Source organism: Danio aesculapii, chromosome 5 (genome assembly GCF_903798145.1).
Source record: "Danio aesculapii chromosome 5, fDanAes4.1, whole genome shotgun sequence".
Taxonomy (NCBI): Eukaryota; Metazoa; Chordata; class Actinopteri; order Cypriniformes; family Danionidae; genus Danio; species Danio aesculapii.
In genome coordinates, this window is record NC_079439.1 from 71,962,176 (window position 1) to 71,985,180 (window position 23,005).

General features: G+C 36.8%; 1 protein-coding gene across 1 annotated transcript in view; it reads right to left on the reverse strand.

Annotated features, from left to right (window-relative positions):
- LOC130228738 (astrotactin-2-like) overlaps positions 1 to 23,005 on the reverse strand; it is a 544,402-nt gene that overhangs the window by 17,876 nt on the left and 503,521 nt on the right. Inside the window, exon 16 of the mRNA XM_056457174.1 lies at positions 16,014 to 16,155. Within this exon, the coding sequence (XP_056313149.1) occupies positions 16,014 to 16,155 (142 nt within the window). The remainder of the gene's footprint in view (positions 1 to 16,013; positions 16,156 to 23,005) is intronic.

Genomic DNA, 23,005 nt, shown 5'->3' on the forward strand with positions numbered 1-23,005 from the left:
TTGGTTCTACAGACCAACACAATGGATTTGAAATTAAACAAGATTAAACAAGATGTGCTTTGACTACAGACTGTCAGCTTTAATTTGATCACCAAATCAGGTGAACGCTGTAGGAATTACAACAGTTTGCATATGTGCCTCCCACTTGTTAAGGGTCCAAAAGTAATTGGACAGAATAATAATCATAAATCAAACTTTCACTTTTTAATACTTGGTTGCAAAGCCTTTGTAGTCAAATGCAGCCTGAAGTCTGGAATGCAGAGACAGGGTTTCATTCCTGGCAGTGCTCTGCCAGGCCTCTACAGCAACTGTCTTCAGTTCCTGCTTGTTCTTGGGGCATTATCCCTTCAGTTTTTTCTTCAGCAAGTGAAATACATGCTCAATCAGACTCAGGTCAGGTGATTGAGTTGGCCATTGCATAACACTCCTCTTCTTTCTCTTCAAAACCTCTTTGGTTGCTTTTGCAGTATGCTTTGGGTCATTCTCCATCTGCACTGAGAAGCACCGTCCAACGAGTTCTGAAGCATTTAGAACACGTGACATGATTGATTCTGATATGATTGATCGTTGCTGGTCTCCCATCCATAATTATTAGTAAGCCAATTGGATTAATCCAAACTCACTATATATAGCCTGTCTAATGTTACTCCCTTCATTTTTTTGAAGAATCCCCCCCATATTCCCCTTTTCCTCCTTTACCAGGGGGAGCTTTCGACCAGATCTCGTACCACTTTACATGTTCATCGACCAGGCAGGGGTCCTGGGCTCAATTATCTCTGAGCTCAGGGTTCTCTCCAGGGACAGAATGCCAAACTAGCTAATATTTTCAAGCAATATCTCAGAGCAAACTCTTGGATTCAATCCACTTAAATTTGTCATGTTAACTTATTTGATTTGTGTTCGGACAACATGAATGAATTGTGTGAAACCCTGCATTTTTACAGTGCATAGTTACTCGAGATTAACACAGGCTTGGCCAAAACTGTGCGTGTTAGGTTTCCTTTAAAAAAAAAAATTCTCAGCAGATACTTTAACTATTTTGTCAGATTCAAAAGTGTACACTTAGCTGATGATTGATTATAAAGCTTGTTTGGCATGCTGTCCCTAAACTGAGCTCGTAAGATCCCCGAGCCCGGGGCTCCCCCTCCGTTTGCAAGGCAAGAGGGGAGTTTGAGCTCAGGTAGATCTCGAGACCTCCCCTGCCGATTGCTCTTAAAAGATAACTACTTACTAGGAGCATGTCTATTGTGCCAATTTGGATTAGTTAATTAACTTAAGTTGCATGTTTTTTGGACGGTGGGGCAAACCGGGGAACCCGGGGGAAACCCACGTGAGCATGGAGAGGACGTGTAAACTCTGCACGCTGGCTGGCTTGGTAAGGACTAGAACCAGTGACGTTCTTGCTGTGAGGCAACAGTGCTAACCACTGGGCCACCGTGCCACCCATCTAGGAAAGGAGGAGTAGGGGTGGAAGGGGGGATTCTTCAAAACGAAGATGGCTGTTATATGGAACTCAGGGTATTTATAGTGGTTTAGGAATCGTCTGATTAGTGAATCATAAACTGAATAATGTAGGACCGGCTGCAAGCAATCATAAGCACATGATCCTCTGGAAATTACTTTATAAATAAACTTCACTAATGTGTATTTAAAGACTAAACATTTGATTCTGCATTTGTCAGGATAATGGAATGTAATACAATGAATGCAACGTATTGAAATATGTTTATTGACTATAGAGTCAGGAATATTTTAATTGACAGAACCTTTTGTGCAATGGAAATGTTCCAGCGTCAACGTCAAAGTCAACCTTGAATGTGTCTAAATGTTAGCATGTTATTGGTGCTGCCATCTACGCTTATCACGTTCTGAATACTCCATGGTGTCACATGCCATTTAAACCCAATTCCAAGTCTGCGAACAACTGGCAGTGATAAAGATCAAACAGGAGAACAAAGGAGAAGTGGTCTGGCTCATCGCTGGGAATGTCAAAACACACATTCCCCTATAGTCTTCCAAGAATGATCCCTTTCTCTCTGACACGTTTTACATCGCTCTCTCGCTTTATTTTCTTATAGTTCAGCCATTGAATGAGTTGCTTTTGGCAATCCAGAACTGATTGAGACGCTGCTGACACCATCACAATGATGAATAACTGCTTTCAAAACTCACCACCATCATTCTAGGAGAACAAACTGAGATGTGACAATAATAACAGCGAGAAATAGATTTTGACAATCTGAAAAAAATGCTTGCTATTGTAATACAGCGAATTGGTGGATGAAAATATAAGAGTGTTCATAGTGCAAATGTGCATCATGCAATGCAATCGAGTTCTCGCAGCAGCAAGTCACGTTACTGTATGCAGAAACAGATTCAATGCATTGTATTTAGATTCACTGTAATGCATTCACAGTAATAAACAGATATAGAACAGTATTATTGATGTAACATTTATCAGTTTTGATAGTTATTTCAACAACAGTTGAAATCCAAGTCAGAGTTTGCCTGTTCTCTCTGTGTTGGCATGGGTTTCCTCCGGGTCCTCCGGTTTCCCCCAGTCCAAACACATGCACTATTCTGTAGGTAAATTGGATGAACTAAATTCCCCACAGTGTATGAGTGTGGGTGCGTGTGTGTGCGTGTGTGTGTGTGTGTGTGTGTTTCCCAGTACTGGTTTGCTGCTGGAAGGGCAATAGTTGGCAGTTCATTCCGCTGTGGCAACTTCTGAAATAGAAACTAAGCTGAAGGAAAATGAATGAATGAAATCCAAGTCATCTAAAAGATTGTTAGCTAGATTAATCAGGACTGATTTTATATGCTCTTTTATTAGCCCATAAATACCCCTATAACCAGAAGATCCACAATTGACCATATTTGGATCAGTCCTGAATATTAATGAGCTCTGAGCTCTGCTGTGCAGCTCTCACAGACACACACACATACACACTGTCAGTCTGCTGTCTTCGTCGTGTCATGTGCCATGTGTCTGTTGTGTTCATTCTGTTGTGTTGCATTCTGTTATTGTCATGTGATTCCTTTGTTCAGTTTTCCCGCCATTCATTAGTTTCATTAGCTCATCCTGTGTCTCTCCCCTGTTTGTATTCAGTTCAGTCATGTCTTGTGTATTTATACTCCTGAGTTCAATTCGTTCATTGTCCGGTATTGTATTGTCACATCTCAGTGTCCTACCTGTGTTTGATGTTCGAGTTCCTAGAGTAAGAACTTTTTGTAAATAAATACGTGATATATGATAACTCCTGCGATCTGTGCATTTGTGAGTGAGCCTACTTATGAGATGCACAGCATGATATACACTGAACACGGGCAATATAATACTTAACTCGTCAAAAAGCTATTTTAATAAATAAAGTAGTCACGCAACAGTCTGCTTTGTGTTCTGATGGGCCTGTTACACTCAGGGAATTTACATGAAAACAAGGAAACATTGGTGTCTGAGGCTAATGTTATGGACATTTTCATATACTGATTTCTTATTATTTGACTATGCAGAATTTGACCCCCAACCCCCCAACCCATCATAGTAATTTAAACTTGATATGAAACGTTTACTATTAGGTTAGATTTAGGTCATGATGCCAGGTGAGCAAAATTCATTGTCTAGCCAGCATCTAAGGATAACGCTACTTTGACGTCCTATAACGACGTCAAATGATATTGATATTTGATTAAATTTATGTTGTGTTGGAAAGTCACCAAAATCCAACATCAAGCCAATATCTTAAACCAACATCATATTGCCGTATACTGACATTTATTCGTCAGGTATGGCAACCAAAATTAGACATCTGATAGACGTCATAGTGGTAACGTCCACACAACGTCAAGCTCTAACATCATTAGACGTTGATATTTGGTTGATTTCAGGTTTGCCGTTTGACATTGACATCGGCCAGACGTTGAGTTTTGACGTCAACCCGTTTTCATTTCCAAACAAAATGCATGATGTTGGGGTACGAAGTCAATCTGACGTATTTTTGACATCCTATGCCTGCTGGGTTTCCTCAAACAGTGCTCATGACTTTTAGTAGTTTGTGCTTGAAAATTTGCAATTGAGCAGTTTGATGATTTAGAGCTTGTTAGATTTTGAAGCAAACATTTCTCTATCATTAATCACAGACACATTTCTTCAAATACCTTTGAATGTAAAATGCTCGCAGTGTACCCCATCGGTATGTTAATCTTAATATCAACCATTCAGGAAACAGAAATCAGGTCTAATGGCAACTTTTAAAGATCTTGTAACAGGTTGCCTTCAAGGCGTAGAGAGAGCTTTAGTAGCTCAAATAATGAATATTTCCCTCACTACGAAAGGTTTGTTTTTCAAATCTTCCCACAAACTGTGAAACATACCAGAACAGCTATCAAACGTAGTTGAGGAGACAAGGCAGAAGATAGATGTACCTAAGATATAGTTTATGAATTGTTTTGGCTTTCCAACGAGCAAGTCCACAGCTAAATGGAGATCTGGACCTTGAACCTCTGAGCATATGCATAATTCAGGGATCTCATAATTCACGGTATGGGTCATAGCAGGTTTATCATGCTTCGCTGTGTCAGATGTCATGATTTATTCTGCCTCAAAGGATCGTTCTTTCAGGGTCTCTTTTCAAAGTTTCACCACTACTGTACACTGTGCCGTTTATTTAAGCAGATTGTTTAGTCATTTTTAAAACGGTTCTGTTTGTAAAGGCTGATTTAATAATGACTAAACACCAGATTCTTCTTAATCTTTGAACAGAACTTGGACAAAAATTAAATTGCACAACTTAATGGTTTAAAAGTCTGTAATTAATTTTTTAGATCACTTCTCATGACCCTGTATGCCATTATATATGTCTGAAAAGCCAGAATATTACAAATTAACATCATTACATCCGCTATCATCTTATGTTTTAATGAACTACACATGATCCAACTTTGATTATTCATTCATTCATTCATTTTCTTTTCGGCTTAGTCCCTTTATTAATCCGGGGTCGCCACAGCGGAATGAACCGCCAACTTATCCAGCACATGTTTTTACGCAGAAGATGCCCTTCCAGCTGCAACCCATCTCAGGGAAACATCCATACACACTCATACAGTATGGACAATTTAGCCTTCCCAATTCACCTGAACGGCATGTCTTTGGACTGTGGGGGAAACCGGAGCAACCGGAGGAAACCCACGTGAACATAGGGAGAACATGCAAACTCCACACAGAAACGCCAACTGACCCAGGCGAGGCTCGAACCAGTGACCTTCTTGCTGTGAGGCGACAGCACTACCTACTGCGCCACTGTGTCGCCGCAACTTTGATTATCCAAAAAAATAATAATTATATATATATATATATATATATATATATATATATATATATATATATATACAGAGAGAGAGAGAGAGAGAGAGAGAGAGAGAGAGATTTTTACAGTGTAGATTCAACTTTTGAATGGCCTTGAAGTTATAATATAAGGTGTTATAATATTACACAATCAGGACACAGGTCAAAACTAAACCAGAGGATCTTTCTAAATGCAAAGGCAACAAAATTACATTTGATCTGTACACCTTACTAATATTAGGTTGGGCCTCATTTTACCTTCAGAACTGCTTTAATCCTTTGTGGCGTAGATTCAACAAGGTACTGGAAATATTCCTCAGAGATTTTGCTCCATATTGACATGATAGCATCACGCAGTTGCAGCAGATTTGTCGGCTGCACATCCATGATCTGAATCTCCTGTTCAACCACATCCCAAAGGTGCTCTATTGGATTGATTCTGGTGACTGTGGAGACCATTTGAGTACAGTGAACTCATTGTCATGTTGAAGAAACCAGTCTGAGATGATTCAGGCTTTATGACATATTGCGCTATCCTGCTGTGAGTAGCCATCATGGTCAGCAACAATACTCAGGTAGGCTGTGGAGTTGACATGATGCTCAATTAGTACTCATGGGCCCAAAGTGTGCCAAGAAAATATCCCCCACACCATTATACCACAACGAGCAGCCTGAACTGTTGATACAAGACAGGATGGATCCATGCTTTCATGTTGTTGATGCCAAATTCTGACCCGACCATCTGAATGTGGCAGCAGAAATGAAGACTCATCAGACCAGGCAACGTTTCTCCAATCTTCTGTTGTCCAGTTTTGGTGAGCCTGTGTGAATTGTAGCCTCAGTTTCCTGTTCTTAGCTGACAGGAGTGACACCTGGTGTGGTCTTCTGCTGCTGTAGCCCATCCGCCTCAAGGTTGGACGTGTTGTGTGTTCAGAGATGCTCTTCTGCAGACCTCGGTTGTAACGAGTGCTTATTTGAGTTACTGTTGCCTTTCTATCAGTTGGAACCAGTCTGGCCATTCTCCTCTGACCTCTGGCATCAACAAGGCATTTGTGCCCACAGAACTGCCGCTCACTGGATATTTCCTCTTTTTGAGACTATTCTCTGTAAACCCTAGAGATAGTTGTGCGTGAAAATCCCAGTAGATCAGCAGTTTCTGAAATACTCAGACCAGCCTGTTTGGCACCAACAACCATGCCCCGTTCAAAGTCACTTAAATCCCCTTTCTTCCCCATTCTGATGCTCGCTTTGAACTGCAGCCGATCGTCTTGACCATCTCTACACACCTAAATGCATTGAGTTTCTGCCATATGATTGGCTGATTAGAGATTGTGTTAACAAGCAGATGGACGGGTGTACCTAATAAACTGGCTGGTGAGTTTATGTTTGCTTATTCTCTATTCATCCCTAATTGTTGATTAATGACACTCAATTTAGAATTAAATACTATTAAATCAGTGTTGTGTTTGTTTGTTAGAGTAAATGCAGGTTATTAATGTATTACTTTTATTCAAAAGCAGTTCATATTCCACATTTGTACCTCGAACATCTGCTAAATGTAGTAATGTAGTAAAAGCTATGGTTTCCAGGAACATATCACATAACCTAATTTTTTTACGATAATATTTTTATGACTTTTGGAGTTTGTTTTTAAGTCAGCTTGCAGGACGTAGCATTAAAAAAGAGCAGCATTCATTTTAAGATTCACAAAATAATCATCTTAAAAGCAGTGTATATCATGTTGATATAAGAATTAATGCCAAAATTATTATTTCTGGCAACATAAATATTCCTTTAAATGACAACCAAAGCCCTTGGAAAGATTGGTGCGGAACAAGATGGCAATAAGATGAAAAATCACACAACATTTAGCAAAGAACTAAATGTACACAACGTTCTTTAGCGCCCCAGCAGATAAATCAATACGATTGGACACTGAAGAGGTTCATCCCGTTCATAACAAAACCATGTTCTGAGATGTTATGTTACAAGAGACCGAAACTGTTCATAACGATGCAGTTTTATCACCTGACTGGGTCCAAAAAAAAAAAAAAAAAAAACACTCCATAAACACAATTTAAAGAATCATTAATAGCACACTTAGCAAACTTTAACCAGTCCAAACCACATCAATTCACAATAGACCATTAGATTGGTGTTGGAAGGATTTGTTCTTCCAAAAGCCCCAAGACTCAATATATATCACATCTGATTCCTCGCCTGCATTAGCTCAGAGACTTGGTCAAAAATCTTTAAAACCAAGTTTGCTTTGGAAAATACTTTCAATGTCTAATTAATGCTTTTTAAATATGCCTTTTTCATCTCTTGCTGATTTATAAAATGTTAAACTTATGAATTCATAATTGTTGGCAACTTAAAGAAAATATTATATTACGACAAAGTCCATGAACAGACTTTAAAAAGGAGGTTCACAAACTGCTCAAGAGCTTCATTCAGTATATTAAAGACAATTGATATGTATATATTTCAATTTAAATATGTTTTAAATAGAGTTCAGACTTAGCTAAGGATTGATTACAAAGCATGTTTGGCATGCTGATAAGATCCTCGATTCTTCAAGGCGAAGATAAGGTAAGAAACTCTGGTTATTTATGGTGAGTTAGGGATCATCTGATTAGTAAATCATGAGTTAGCTAATGCGGGAGCAGCCGTGGTCAATCATAAGCATGTGATCCTCTCGAAATTAGTTTATGAATAAATTTCGCTTAAAACATAAAACATAATTTACATATTTCAATATATTTATTTCAATTTAAACAATTATTACCTTTAATTGACAATTCAAAACCGTTTGAATATGTACTAAGAAAATATATAAATAAATGTTATGCATTAATATGAATAAACTATTAACAGCAAAATATTTTGACTCAAATATGTGTTTAGTGCTAAAGGGTTTTAATTTGGGGTAGCAACAAACAAACAAACAAACAAACAAACAAACAAACAAACAAACAAACAAACAAAAAGTTTTAATTTAAATAAACAAATAAATAAATATATGAATAAAAAGGTTTTAATTTAACTAAATAAATAAACAAATAAAATGGTTTTATATAAATGAATTTTGATTTATTTTAAATAAATAAATATATTAATCAATAAATAAATAAATAAATAAAATTGTTTAAAATAAATAAATACATAAACAAATAAATAATTTTTTTTTAATTTAAATAAATAAATAAAATGGTTTTAATGTAAATACCTAAATAAATAAAACAGTTTTAAATTAATTAATTAACAAAAATAGTTTCAATTTAATCAAATAAATAAATAAATAAAATAGTTTAAAATAAATTAATAAATAAACAAATAAAATGTTTTTAAATAAATAAATAAAAGGATTTTGATTTAAATAAATTAATAAAAAAGGTTTTAATTTTAATAAATAAATAATTAAATAGTTTTAAATAAATAAATAAAAAGGGTTTTAATTTAATCAAATAAAAAAATAAAATAAATAAACAAATAAAAAATCTATGAATAAAATGGTTTAAAACAAAACAAAACAAAACAAAACAAAATAAAATAAAATAAAATAAAATAAAATAAAATAAAATAAAATAAAATAAAAGGCACAGACTGGGAGCTCAAACTTGAACTTACTAGGTTAAAAACCCAAACCAGCTTTGTGCAACAGGCCTCAGGAGAAAACAGCGTAACAAACATGAGTACGCATTATGAGTGGATAACTGTAATGCACTATTCTGTGGACGTCCTGATGGCTATAAATAAACACAGATTGCTTAAAACTGCTTACTAGACCCAAGAAATATGATCACATCAGCCCAGTTTTATGGCCTCAACATAGGCCGGCTGCCAGCTTTCATATCGGTTTTAGGATCCTACTAAAATTGCCTTGAGTGGAAATACAGTCTGCAGTAATTATGCAATCTATTATCTGACTCTAATGGTTAGTGCCCACTAAATGCTGGCAAAAAAATAAACAAATAAAATAACGTAAGTATATATATATATATATATATATATATATATATATATATATATATATATATATATATATATACATATATATATATAATAAAATGGTTTGTTGGTTTGACTCCTGGCTAGGTGGAGTTAGCATTTTCTCCCAGTGTTGGCGTGGGTTTCCTCCGGGTGCTCCGGTTTTCCCCACCATCCAAACACATGCGCTATAGGGGAATTGGATTAGCTAAACTGGACGTAGTGTATGAGTGTGTGTGTGTGTGTGTGTGTGTGTGAATGAGTGTGTATGGGTCTTTCCCAATACTAGGTTGCAACTGCAAGGGCGTCCGCTGCATAAAACATATGCTGGAATAGTTGGCGGTTCATTCCGCTGTGGCGACCACTGATAAATAAGGGACTAAGCCAAAGGATGGAAGTGAATGAACTGCTACTTGTTTTTTTCTATCAGTGTGACAGACAAGGTTTATTGTCCCGCATTAAAACCGCTGGCCCCGGGGTGAACTTTAAGTCCAAACTCTCCTAAATGTGCACGCCAAGATACAGATCCTTAAACTGTTCAGCTGACCTGATGATCCATTCCAGCTGCGCTTGAATGAGTTAGTGCAACTGTAAAGATGTAATATCGTATAAATCACAGGCTTGGACTGTGCTATGGCGGAAAGGCTCGTCTTTTTGCCCTTCATCAACCTGCTGTCGGAGACTTTCAGTCACTTTTAGAAGAGCTCAACATGTTGACAAGTCAGCAAAGACTTGACAATTAATTATAGGTTTTCAGATCATTAAGAAAAGGACAAAATATATGCACTAATATCTGGCAAGATCTGAAGGTTTTGTCTAATTTTGAAGAGGTTTTTTGGTAACACTTTATTTTGATGGTGCATTTGAGTATTAGTAGGCTGTCTGCTTAATATCTGCTGATACTGCTGCTTCAACACACATTTAACTGACTATAAGAAACAAGTACATGCCAACTCTAACCCCAACCTAACAGTCTACTTATAATCTAATGAGAATTAGTTGGTAAGTAGATGCAATGTAACTTAGTCAACAAACGGACCATCAAACTAAAGTGTGACCATTGTTTTTATGCTGTGCTTCAGAATATACACAACTCATGTAATATTTGAGTATCTCAGAGAACTCATGTTGTGGATAAAGCTGCTGAGCCACATTAAAATGGAAGTAATGCCAATATATAGTATTATATAGTATTATATAGTAGTATATATAGTAATTCATTCATTTATTTTATTTTTTTGGCTTAGTCTGTTTATTAATCTGGGGTCGCCACAGCGGAATGAACCACCAACAAATCCAGCATATGTTTTACGGAGCAAATGCCCTGCCAGCTGCAACCCATAACTGGGAAACACCGATACACTCTGATTCACACACATTACACTATGGATAATTCAGCCTACCCAATTCACCTGTACCACATGTGTTTGGACTGTGGGGGAAACCTGAAGCACCTGGAGGAAACCCACGCCAACACGGGGAAAACATGCAAACTCCATACAGAAACGCCAACTGTTATTTACAAATAGTTAATAATTTACATATATCATTGTTATTCATTATCATTTGTACCACTGGAATTACACAAATGTTAAATATATTAAATAATGTTAAATGTGTTAAAATATATACTCACCGGCCACTTTATTAGGTACACTTTTTCAACTGCTTGTTATCGCAAAATTCTAATCAGCCAATCACACGGCAGCAACTCAATGCATTTAGGCATGTAGACATGGTCAAGACGATCTGCTGCAGTTCAAAGCGAGCATCAGAATGGGAAAGAAAGTGGATTTAAGTGACTTTGAACGTGGCATGGTTGTTGGAGTTCTTACCAGGTCTAGAAAATTTGATCACATCACCCCAATTTTATCCTCCTTACACTGGCTGCCTGTTAAGTTTCGTATTGAATTTAAAATATTGCTTCTTACATATAAAGCTTTAAATAATCTAGCTCCTGTTTATCTAACCAATCTTCTGTCTCGCTACAATCCAACTCGCTCTTTAAGGTCTCAAAACTCAGGGCTTCTGGTAGTACCTAGAATAGCAAAGTCGAGTAAAGGAGGTCGAGCCTTCTCATTTATAGCTCCTAAACTCTGGAATAGCCTTCCTGATAACGTCCGAGGCTCAGACACACTCTCCCAATTCAAAAAGACCTATCTGTTCAGTAAAGCATACACTTAGTGCACCACTTAGGGGGCTTCCACACAGGTTATGCATCTTGTTGATATACACTATGAACAGCAGCTACGCTAATTATTCTCTTTATTCTCCATTTCCACCTGGGGATACTCTTCCCGAGGCCCTCAGACTATGGAGAGTCACTGATTCGATACAAGACCAACGACGAGATGATCCCAAGGTTTCCATATCCTGGAGCTGGCCGAATCCTGAGCAGCTTCTGTGATGGTCATGGAGGAGTGGAGAACATGAGACTGACTCCTGTGACACTCCAGAGACAGACGAGTCTTCGCTGAGGCCAGCTTCCAGCCTCCGCCACTGAGACTACAGCTCTGCACAAGACGTTTGGCCAGCGGAGAAATTAAAATGGTCGTGCCCAACTGAGCCTGGTTTCTCTCAAGGTTTTTTTTCTTCACTTCCGCCTTTAGTGAAGTTTTTTTTCCCTCTCCGCTGTCGCCACTGGCTTGCATGGTTCGGGATATGTAGAGCTGCGCATCGTTGGATTTGCTCTTCAGTGTTTGGACTTCTCAGTAGTGATTATTAAACCACACTGAACTGAACTAAACTGAACTGAACTTAAACACTACAAACTGAACTACACTGTTCCAATTTACTGTGACCTTTTATGTGAAGCTGCTTTGACACAATCTACATTGTATAAGCGCTATACAAATAAAGGTAAATTGAATTGAATTGAATTGGAGCCAGACGGGCTGGTCTGAGTATTCCAGAAACTGTTGATCTACTGGGATTTTCATGCACCACCATCTCTAGGGTTTACAGAGAACGGTCTGAAAAAGAGGAAATATCCAGTGAGCGGCAGTTCTGTGGGCGCAAATGCCTTGTTGATGCCAGAGGTCAGAGGAGAATGGCCAGACTGGTTCTAGCCAATAGAAAGGTAACAGTAACTCAAATAAGCACTCGTTACAACCGAGGTCTGCAGAAGAGCATCTCTGAACACACAACACGTCCAACCTTGAGGCAGATGGGCTACAGCAGCAGAAGACCACACCGGGTGCCACTCCTGTCAGCTAAGAACAGGAAACTGAGGCTACAATTCACACAGGCTCACCAAAACTGGACAATAGAAGATTGGAGAAACGTTGCCTGGTCTGATGAGTTTCCATTTCTGCTGCCACATTCGGATGGTTGGGTCAGAATTCGGCATCATCAGCATGAAAGCATGAATCCATCCTGCCTTGTATCAGCAGTTCAGGCTGCTGGTGGTGGTATAATGGTGTGGGGGATATTTTTTGGCACACTTTGGGTCCATTAGTACTAATTGAGTATCATGTCAACGCCACAGCCCACCTGAGTATTGTAGCTGACCATGTCCAACCCTTTATGACCACAGTGTCTCCATCTTCTGATCAGCAGGATAACGCTCAATGTCATAAAGTCTGAATCATCTCAGACTGGTTTCTTGAACATGACAATGAGTTCACTGTACTCAAATGGCCTCCACAGTCACCAGAACTCAATCCAATTGAGCACCTTTCGGATGTGCTGGAATGGGTGATTGGCTTCATGGATGTGCAGCCAACAAATCTGCAGCAACTGCATGATGCTATCATGTCAATATGGAGCAAAATCTCTGAGGAATATTTCCAGTACCTTGTTGAATCTATGCCATAAAGGATTAAAGCAGTTCTGAAGGCAAAAGGGGGGTCCAAGCCGGTACTAGTAAGGTGTACCTAATAAAGTGGCAGAAGCAATATTTAATCATTCGTCATGTTTCTTATGTTTTAATAACTCCTCATTCTTGAATGACTGAATTTATCTTGTTGAATGGCTGAATCCCTCCACAATTGTGAATCGCTTTGGACAAAAGCATCTGCTAAATGACTAAATCTAAATGTACCTAAAAACACAGACAGGTGTAAAGGGTTTCTGCATTGAAGCAGCACTTCTTGTCTGGTTTGCTAAATACAGTGCTTTTCAAGCGTTCCCACTTAGATTTGCTTAGCATTTAAAGCAGGTTTGGCATGCTGTCCCGAGAGAGAACCCTGAGCTCGGAGATATTTGAGCCCAGGGCACCCGCCCGGTCGATAAGCATATCAGGAGATCCGAGATCAGGTAGGTCTCGAGAGCTCCCCTTTAGAAAAGGGAGGAAAAGGAGGAGATGGGGTGGAAGGGGGGATTCTTCCAAAACAAAGATAGAGCAGTAGGGAGAAAATGATCCATTTATAGTAAATTAGGATCTCTCCGATTGGATTATTACTAATTATTGATGAGCAGCCAGTCATGCTCAATCTTATCACGTGCTCCTCTCAAAAGTAGTTTATGAAACTTCACTTAGTTGTTTTCTTGAGTCTATTTGAGTGTTGTTGTAATGCCGGCTTGTTTTGAGAACATTGTCGCCTGTAATCAAAGTTGAAAAACCCAAAGGATGTCAGTTTTTAATCACTGCCATGTAAACGTACCCTCAGCTCGAATCCATCCCACACTGAGTTACAAGAAATATTATTTATTGCAGAAATATTCTCCCATTCTTGTGGTGTGCGTACTAAAATAAAGTCTGTTTCTTCTGACTGAAATGAATCCGGCTGAAGACAAGGAAGACTTGCATATTAAAACGCTAGATAATTCTTCATGGCAAAACTTGGTGCCATTGAGCCCACAATGCACTGATGTTAATAAGACTTGTCTGCGGTCCCAAAAAAATACAAACAAATAAGACGTCTGCCTTGAAGGAGAACCAAAAACAGGATGTGGCACAGAAATGCCACACCACCAGAACAAATACTTCTGTTAAGTCACAGTGGCTAATGATGCCATTGGAAAGACTCTGACACAGCAATGCTCGCTCTTGTAAATGAATGTTGAGCTTCCTGCATCGTTACAATTTAATAATAATAATAATAATAATAATAATAGTAGTAATAATGATAAATTTTAAATAATAAACAAAATAAATAAATAAAATCAATAAATAAGTAATAAAAAAATAATAATAATAAATTTAAATAATAAATAAAAAACAATTATAACAATAAAAACTTGTTATTATCATTATTAATAAAAAAACTATAATAAAATAACACGTACATAAATAATAAAAAATAAAAATGTAATAATAATAATAATAATAATAACGATAAGAAAAACAATAAAAAAATAATATATAAATAAAATTATAATAATTATCATTAAAACACCAACAACAATAATAATAATAATAATAATAATAATAATAATAATAATAATAACACATAAATTAATAAATAAATAATAAAAACAATAAAATGTAATAATAGTATTATTGTTATTATTATTATTATTATTATTATTATTATTATTATTATTATTATAATTATCAATAATAATAATATCGATAATAATAATACTACTACTACTACTACTACTACTACTACTACTACTACTACTAATAATAATAATAATAATAATAATAATAGTAATAATAATAACAAAAAAATAACAATAATACAATTTAAATAATAAACTAATTAATAAAATGATTGTAATAATAGCAAAAGAAAATTTGAAAACAACAACAACAACAACAACAACAACAACAATAATAATAAATAATAAAAAATAATAAAACAATAAATAGATTAATAACAACACAAATAAATAAATAAAAAACAAACAAACAAATAAATTAATTCATACATAGATAAATAAATAAATTAATAAATAATAATAATAATAATAATAATAATAATAATAATAATAAAAATAATAATAACAATAATAATAAGCCAGCATGGTGGCGAAATGGGGAGCACAATTGCCTCACAGCAAGAAGGTTGCTGGTTCGAGCCTTGGCTGGGTCAGTTGGCGTTTCTGTGTGGAGTTTGTATGTTCTCCCCATGTTCGTGTGGGTTTCCTCCGGGTGCTCCCGTTTCCCCCACAAGTCCAAAGACAGGTACAGGTGAATTGGGTAGGCTAAATTGTCCAGAGTGTATGAGTGTGTGAATGAGTGTTTATGGATGTTTCCTATTGATGGGTTGCAGCTGGAAGGGCATCTGCTGCGTAAAACATTGGCGGTTCATTCCGCTGTGGCAACCCCAGATTAATAAAGGGACGAAGCCGAAAAGAAAATGAATGAATGAATGAATAATAACATTAATAAAAACTATTATTATTAATAATTAAAATTATTTAATAATTTATATTATTATTAAATATTAAATATATATTATAATAATAATAGCACAAATAAAAAATAATAATGATAATAATACATTTCGGCTAAAAAAACAAAAGGTTTGAACTACATGATGTGATCTTTGACATAATTCAGACGTGAAGTCAATATTAAATGTCAAAGATAATTGTAAAGGATTATTGATAAAGGGCTTTAAAGATACTAACATAATTTCAGATTTTTATGGTTTTTATCTTACAACACCAGCAAACTTAATTGTAGAAATAATAAGTGCCTTAAACAGGTGGATTGGATGTAGTTTCTCAACAACTGTGACATGATTAAAGAAAAAAAAAAACAGATCCTTTGTTCAACACTTACTTATATAGGCTGTCGGGCTCCAGGCACTTGAAGACGAGCGAATAGATCATATTATGAGGGTGTTCAGCATTTCTCCGTCCTGCAACCACACACGAGGAGCCCAGACCCGAAAACAGATCATCCATCAGGCTCAAAACCTCTCCTGAGAAACACACAAACAGCCAGATCCATGTTAACAGACGCTCACACTTTACAATAGGCTTCCATTAGTTCATGTATTCACTGACATGAACAGTATTTATTAACATTGACTAATGCGTTATTATCATCCATATGCATCAGATTCATATATATATATATATATATATATATATATATATATATATATATTTTTTTTTTTTCATAAATCTGTTATTCAACCTCAGTCTTGATCAAAACTACTAAAATGATCAGAAAATTACAGGATTTTAACTCTTTAATTGCCAAATTCACAAATAATGTCGATGATTTGGTGAAAAAAAACACACAAAATGACCCATTTCCGATATAAAAAGTAATCATGGACTGGATTATATTTTTAACTTTTATCACAGTCTTGGACATGTGAAATAACATTGCCTTTGAGACATTGTTTTTTAATTGATTTTTTAAAATTTCTCCGTAATTTACTGTTGTTGGCTGTTTTTGCCCCATTGACTTTCATTATAAGCATAGTTTTTTGACTGCAAAGCCATGACACCATATAATCATGCATTTTAGATTGTTGATGTTTGTCCCTGTTGGGAAGAGGTAAAATTTGTAATTTTTACTGTTGATCATCAGTTGGCACCATTAACCCTTTAGATAGGCCTGTGCAAAAAGAGCTTAGTTTCTGGATTTTATTCGGAGTATAAAAGCAAATTAAAGTGTGTGTGTGTGTGTGTGTGTGTGTGTGTGTGTGTCTGTGAGTGTGTGAGTGACCTTTGCCCTCTTACCTCGATGTGTCTGAGAAAATCTAAACATGCATCTCAGCTCCCAGAACTACATGGAGTAAACAAAAACAAAGACTGTGTATTTACACACCATTAAATGTGATTATAATGGAAGTCAATAGAGCAAAAACAGCCAATAACAGTACATTTACATTACATTTATATTTAGTCATTTAGCAGATGCTTTTATCCAAAGCGACTTACAAATGAGGACAAGGAAGCAATTTACACAACTATAAGAGCAGCAGTGAACAAGTGCTATAGACAAGTTTCAGGTGTGTGAAGTCTAAGAAGCAAAGCATTAGTAATGTAAGTTTTGTTTTGTTTTTTTGAGAGAGAGCACAGTTAGTGGTATAGCCAGAGAGGCAGTTACAGATTAGGAAGGAAAGTGGAGACTAAATAGTTGAGTTTTTAGTCGTTTCTTGAAGACAGCAAGTGACTCTGCTGTTCTGATGTAGTTAGGGAGTTCATTCCACCAACTGGGCAGATTGAATGTGAGTGTTCGGGAAAGTGATTTCTTCCCTCTTAGGGATGGAACCACGAGGCGACGTTCATTCACAGAACGCAAGTTTCTGGAGGGCACATACATCTGCAGAAGTGAGAGCAGATAAGAAGGAGCAAAGCCAGAGGTCGCTTTGTAAGCAAACATCAGAGCTTTGAATTTGATGCGAGCAGCAACTGGCAGCCAGTGCAAACGGGTGAGTAGCGGAGTGACATGTGCTCTTTTGGGTTCATCAAAGACCACTCGTGCTGCTGCGTTCTGAAGCAGCTGAAGAGGTTTGATAAAGTTAGCTGGAAGCCCGGCTAGTAGAGAGTTGCAATAATCCAGTTTGGAGAGAACAAGAGCTTGAACAATGAGTTGAGCTGCATGTTCAGATAGGAAGGGTCGGACCTTTCTGATGTTATAGAGTGCGAATCTGCAAGATCGAGCAGTTCTAGAAATTTGGTCAGAGAAGTTCAGTTGGTCATCAATCGTTATTGATGAATTACAGTAAATTAAGGGGGAAAAATGAAAATCTAACAATACATCAAAGCTAATGTTGTCACTAATCGTTCACACAGAGGCGCAAAAACGGGGTATGCAGTATATGCGGCGCATAGGGGCGCCACACATGGGGGGGCGCCATTGTGTCAAAACTATTTTTGAAATTATCCTTACTAAAAGTTTCAAATAATCAAAATAAATAAATATTTTTAGTTTAAAATATTTATTTTGCGTGCATTTTATACAAGTATATTATTGTATTTTATTAAATAAAGATAATCATACTTCCCCTCCCCCTCTGTTGACCATTTGATTGATTCATTGCAGCTGGATAAAAAAATTGAAACTAATATTTGGGTTAAAAAATTCCCCTATATAAATTATATATTATATTATATTCCCCTATATATTATAAAATCCGTAATTTTACGGTTTATTTCCAGCAGCTGGGGTGCCGGAAAAAAAGTAAAATAATAGCCGTTAAATTACAGAAATATACCGTAAAATAAAGAATATTAAATTACAGAAATTTGCTTAAGTTAAAATTTTGGGTACATTTCTGTAATTTAATATCTGTTATTTTACGGTACATTTCTGTAATTTAAGGGCTATTATTTTACTCTTTTTCCGGCACCCCAGCTGCTGGAAATAAACCGTAAAATTACGGATTTTTTTTACAGTGTATGTATCATATAGATACATCGGCCCCTTTGGTAATGTTTTTTGCTCAAAACTATTTTAATTTTAGTTACAAAAAAGTTTGGCGATAAAATAGAACATCTCAGGGCAGTTTGTCTTTGTTTATTTTTTACACTAAACATTTAACAGTCTTTTTTTATTTAACTTTGTGAAAGGTGTAATTGCAGTTTCAGTCAATAATTCATGCAAAGACAAATCTTACACCTCTCACAGTAAGCATTTGAGAAGTGATTGCATGTTTAAGTTATGTTGCCCTTTAGGACTCTCAGATCTATATAATTTTGTTTTGACAAATGTCATACAAAAGCAAGGCATATCAAGGTGCTATACTCATTTAGTGAGGAAAATGAAATCATTTGGGGTGGGATGAGATGTAATTCTTTGACTCATCACATGCTTAGTGTAATTATACTTTTACTACTTCATATATTTTAAGTTGTGTTTAGAACTTCTAAATGTATTTGTTTAAAGCATGTTAAGGAAGGGGGGGGGGGGGGTGGGGGGGCAAAACTTGAACCCGCATACCCCTCACTAAAATTGCAGTTGCGTCCCTGCGTTCACACGTCCACGACTGGTAAAAAAAATCAGTCTACAATTAAATTTTATATTGAAATTATGTCATTTTGTGTGTTTTTTTCACCAAATCAGTGACTTCATTAGTAAACTTGCCAATTAAAGAGTTAAAATCCTGTATTTTTCTAAATAATTTAGTCGTTTTCATCAGGACTGAGGTTGATTAACAGATTTATGCAAATAAATATATATATCTAAGGCAGTGCTTCTCAAAGTTTTTTCAGCAAGTACCACCATAATGACGAGGCAGATTAATTAATGGAGTTTGTGTTAACCGCACACAGAGACTAACTTTAGACTACGTCGAATAGTTCGGACTGCTGAGCGAATCACTGATACAACCCTTCCTACTCCCCAAGAACTGTACTTATCCAGAGCAAGCAGGAGGGCTGCCAAAATCACTCTGGACCCCTCACACCCAGCACACTGCCTCTTTGAACTGTTACCTTCTGGTCGACGCTACAGAGCACTGCGCACCAGAACAGCCCGACACAGAAACAGTTTCTTCCCTCAGGCAATCCATCTCATGAACACTTGATGATAATAATTGCGGAACCAACATCACTATTGCCATACACTTTTATACACATATACACTTATTTAACACACTTTACATGCCAATTTGCACATAACAGCTGCACATATGACGTTGTATATAGTAATAAACACGAACATACACTTGTCAATCTGTATATTTGCATTCACTACTTACTTCTATTTTTTTATTTTATTTATTTATTTATTATTTTTATTTTATTATTATAATTTTTTTAAATATATTTATTATCTGTTTTTTGTCCTGTCTCTGTTATCCTGTTGCACTGTAGAAGCTCTGTGACCAAAACAAATTCCTCGTATGTGTGAACATACCTGGCAATAAAGCTCTTTCTGATTCTGATTCTGATTCTTTAATTATTCCAGCTCCAAGGCCAGGAGTCTACTTGTGTCCCTCGACATTTGAATCACATCTAGATTAATTAGCCTAAATCTGAGGTAACAACTGAACCGAAAGCCACCTTTGGATAACGAAACAAACTTTACAAAATAAACGCTACATATAACAAATAACTTTATATATAGAAAACATACATTATTTTACACAACTAAGAACACACATTTTTTTAACACGTTGTGAGTTTGGACAGGTCTGCAAAAGCGTTCTCTAGCGCGTATCTGCTCCGCAAGCGGTACAGCCACGCGCCTCTTCCTCTGGCTCTGCGCCAAAAGCGGCTTGATTTTTAGCATCTGATGACTAAAGTACACATTCTAAGCACACCGATGTGATCATATGCTTCAGGGAACAGCCGGTGCTGATCACATCAGTGTAACCGTTTGCGTCAAAGAGTTAAAGGTATATTTTTTCTTTCTTTCATTATTCAGTACCACTAGAAGGAAGCCCGCGTATCACTAGTGGTACACGTACCACAGTTTGAGAACCACTGATCTAAGGCATTTTACAGCAGTTCAATTCAGTGGATGTTTTCATCCTGAACATGACTAAAGGTAGTACATTTGAAGAGTGCACAAGGGTTAACTAACATGATCAAATAGTGTAATAAATGTATTGTTCATTGATTGTTCATGTTAGTAAACATGTTAACTAACAGTAACTAATACAACCTTATTGTAAAGTGCAACAATTAGATCATGTCAGAATTGTACATGGAAATGGAGATTTTATATCAAATGGAGAATCATCAAAAAAGTGTTCATTTTTTACCCACAAACAAATAGGTCCAACATAGGCTCACTCTGAAAACGTAGCCCTACAGACGTTTCTGGAGATTGCGAATTATGTAGCCAGAGGGGTTTCGTTTTTTTAAATGAACGCTACGTGGCGGTGTGATGCCATTCCTTTCCGTGCTTACCAGCTGCCAGCTGACCTCCGTATGGACGGCTTTCCGGCTGTAAGCAGTTTGTTTGTTAGCTTGCCATGTATGTAGACGGACTTGAGACGCAGAGAGGAGTTGACCACGAAGTTCGAGTTCGGTGAAGAACGGTTCCAGAAAGTTGGTAAGACAAAAACAGAATCCAAAAAATAAAATAAACAAGTAAATAACAGAGTGAGAATGTGGTAAATCTGAAAATGTGGTAAAAATCAGACGAGAGCTTTTCTCTTTTTTCTGGATTGCTTTTGAAATGTGTTGGTTGAGTTTAGGGAAGTGGGTGGGTGGGTCAATCGATAAAATTGGTTGGGTTTATGGAAGGGGGTGGGTGGGTCAGTCGATCGCTCAGTCAGTCAGTCAGTCATTCAGTCAGACAAAAAGTCAGTCAACAGCGGCCTCTGGTGGGTTTATGCGAGAACAACAGGCGCGAGTGACAAGAGAAATTTGAGCTCTCAGAAAGCATACATAGTGGCCTCTGGTAGATTTGTGACAACAAAAACTGCAGAAAAACGTGCCGCTGGGACGTATTTCGCGGTCTCCAGAAACGTCTGTAGCGGTACGTTTTCAGAATGAGCCTGGGTTCTATAGGTTAATATGAGCATATAAAACATATAAAGTTAAAATGCTTAAACAATATTATATGGATTAGCCACAGATTCAACAAAATATATATAAAAATGTGCATTTTATTATTATTTATTTTAGACAGTGGTTATTACACAAAACCTGTGAGAGTTTTTATTGTTCCAATCAACACAACATAGGTATATCCCTGTTGATGTTTACCATTGATGAATACATAGCAAAATAATCTTATATCAAAAGGAAAAACATCATTATTTTGCTTGCCCTATTGGCAGACTATTTTGGTTTGTTTTTTTTCTGGTCTAGAAAAATGTCCAAGATATTGGAATAGGACTAAAAAATCAGCGCTATCTTGCATTGTAGTCTTCAACATATAAATAATTATATATATATATACACAAAACCTTTGTTGAAGCTACAACCATGATACTTTCTTAAGCTATTAAATGCGTAATAGTGACAGTTCTTTAAAAAAAAACATGCAAACTATAAAACCCAGGCTCATTATTGATACATACCCCTGTCTAAATTTCTGGAGATCGCGAAATACATCCCAGGAGCTACGTTTCTTTGCAGTTTTTGTTTTTCATGAATCCACCAGAGGCAGCTGTGTGCGCTTTTTCAGATATCAAATTTCTCTTGAGAGTGCCATTCACTGGTGCTGTTCTCACATAAATCCACCAGAGGCCGCTGTCGACTGACTGAATGACTGACTGACTGATCGACTGACCCACCCTCCTCCTTCCCTAAGCCCAACCTATAGAGTTTTCAAAGCACCGATCACCCACTTCCAATCCAATCACCCTAAACCCAACCGAAAGTTAAAAAAAATATTGCAGAAAAAGAAAAGCCCTCGCCTGATTTTACCATGTTTTCAGATTGTATCACATTCTCACCCTGTTATTTACTTGCTTATTTTATTTTTTGGCTTTTGTTTTTGTTTTCCCGCTTTCTGGAACCGTTCTTCGCCAGACTCGGACCCCGTCGATGCAGTCAACTCCTATCCGTGTCTCAAGTCTGCCGGCATACATGGTGAGCTACTGGACAAACTGGTAACAGCAGGAAAGCCGTCCATACAGAGGTAAGCAGTCAGCTGGTAAGCACGAAACGGAACGGCATCATACTGACCCGAAGCATTCGTTTTAAAGACGAAATGCAGCCATACTTACTTCTGGCTACATAATTTGCGATCTCCAGAAATGTATATAGGGCTACATTTTCAGAATGAGCATATGCTGACAAAATAGGTACTAATTACTCTAACTTTAACCTAATTAACCTAGTTAAGCCTTTAAATGTCACTTTAAGATGAATACTAGTCTCTTGAAGAATATCTAGTCTAATATTATGTGC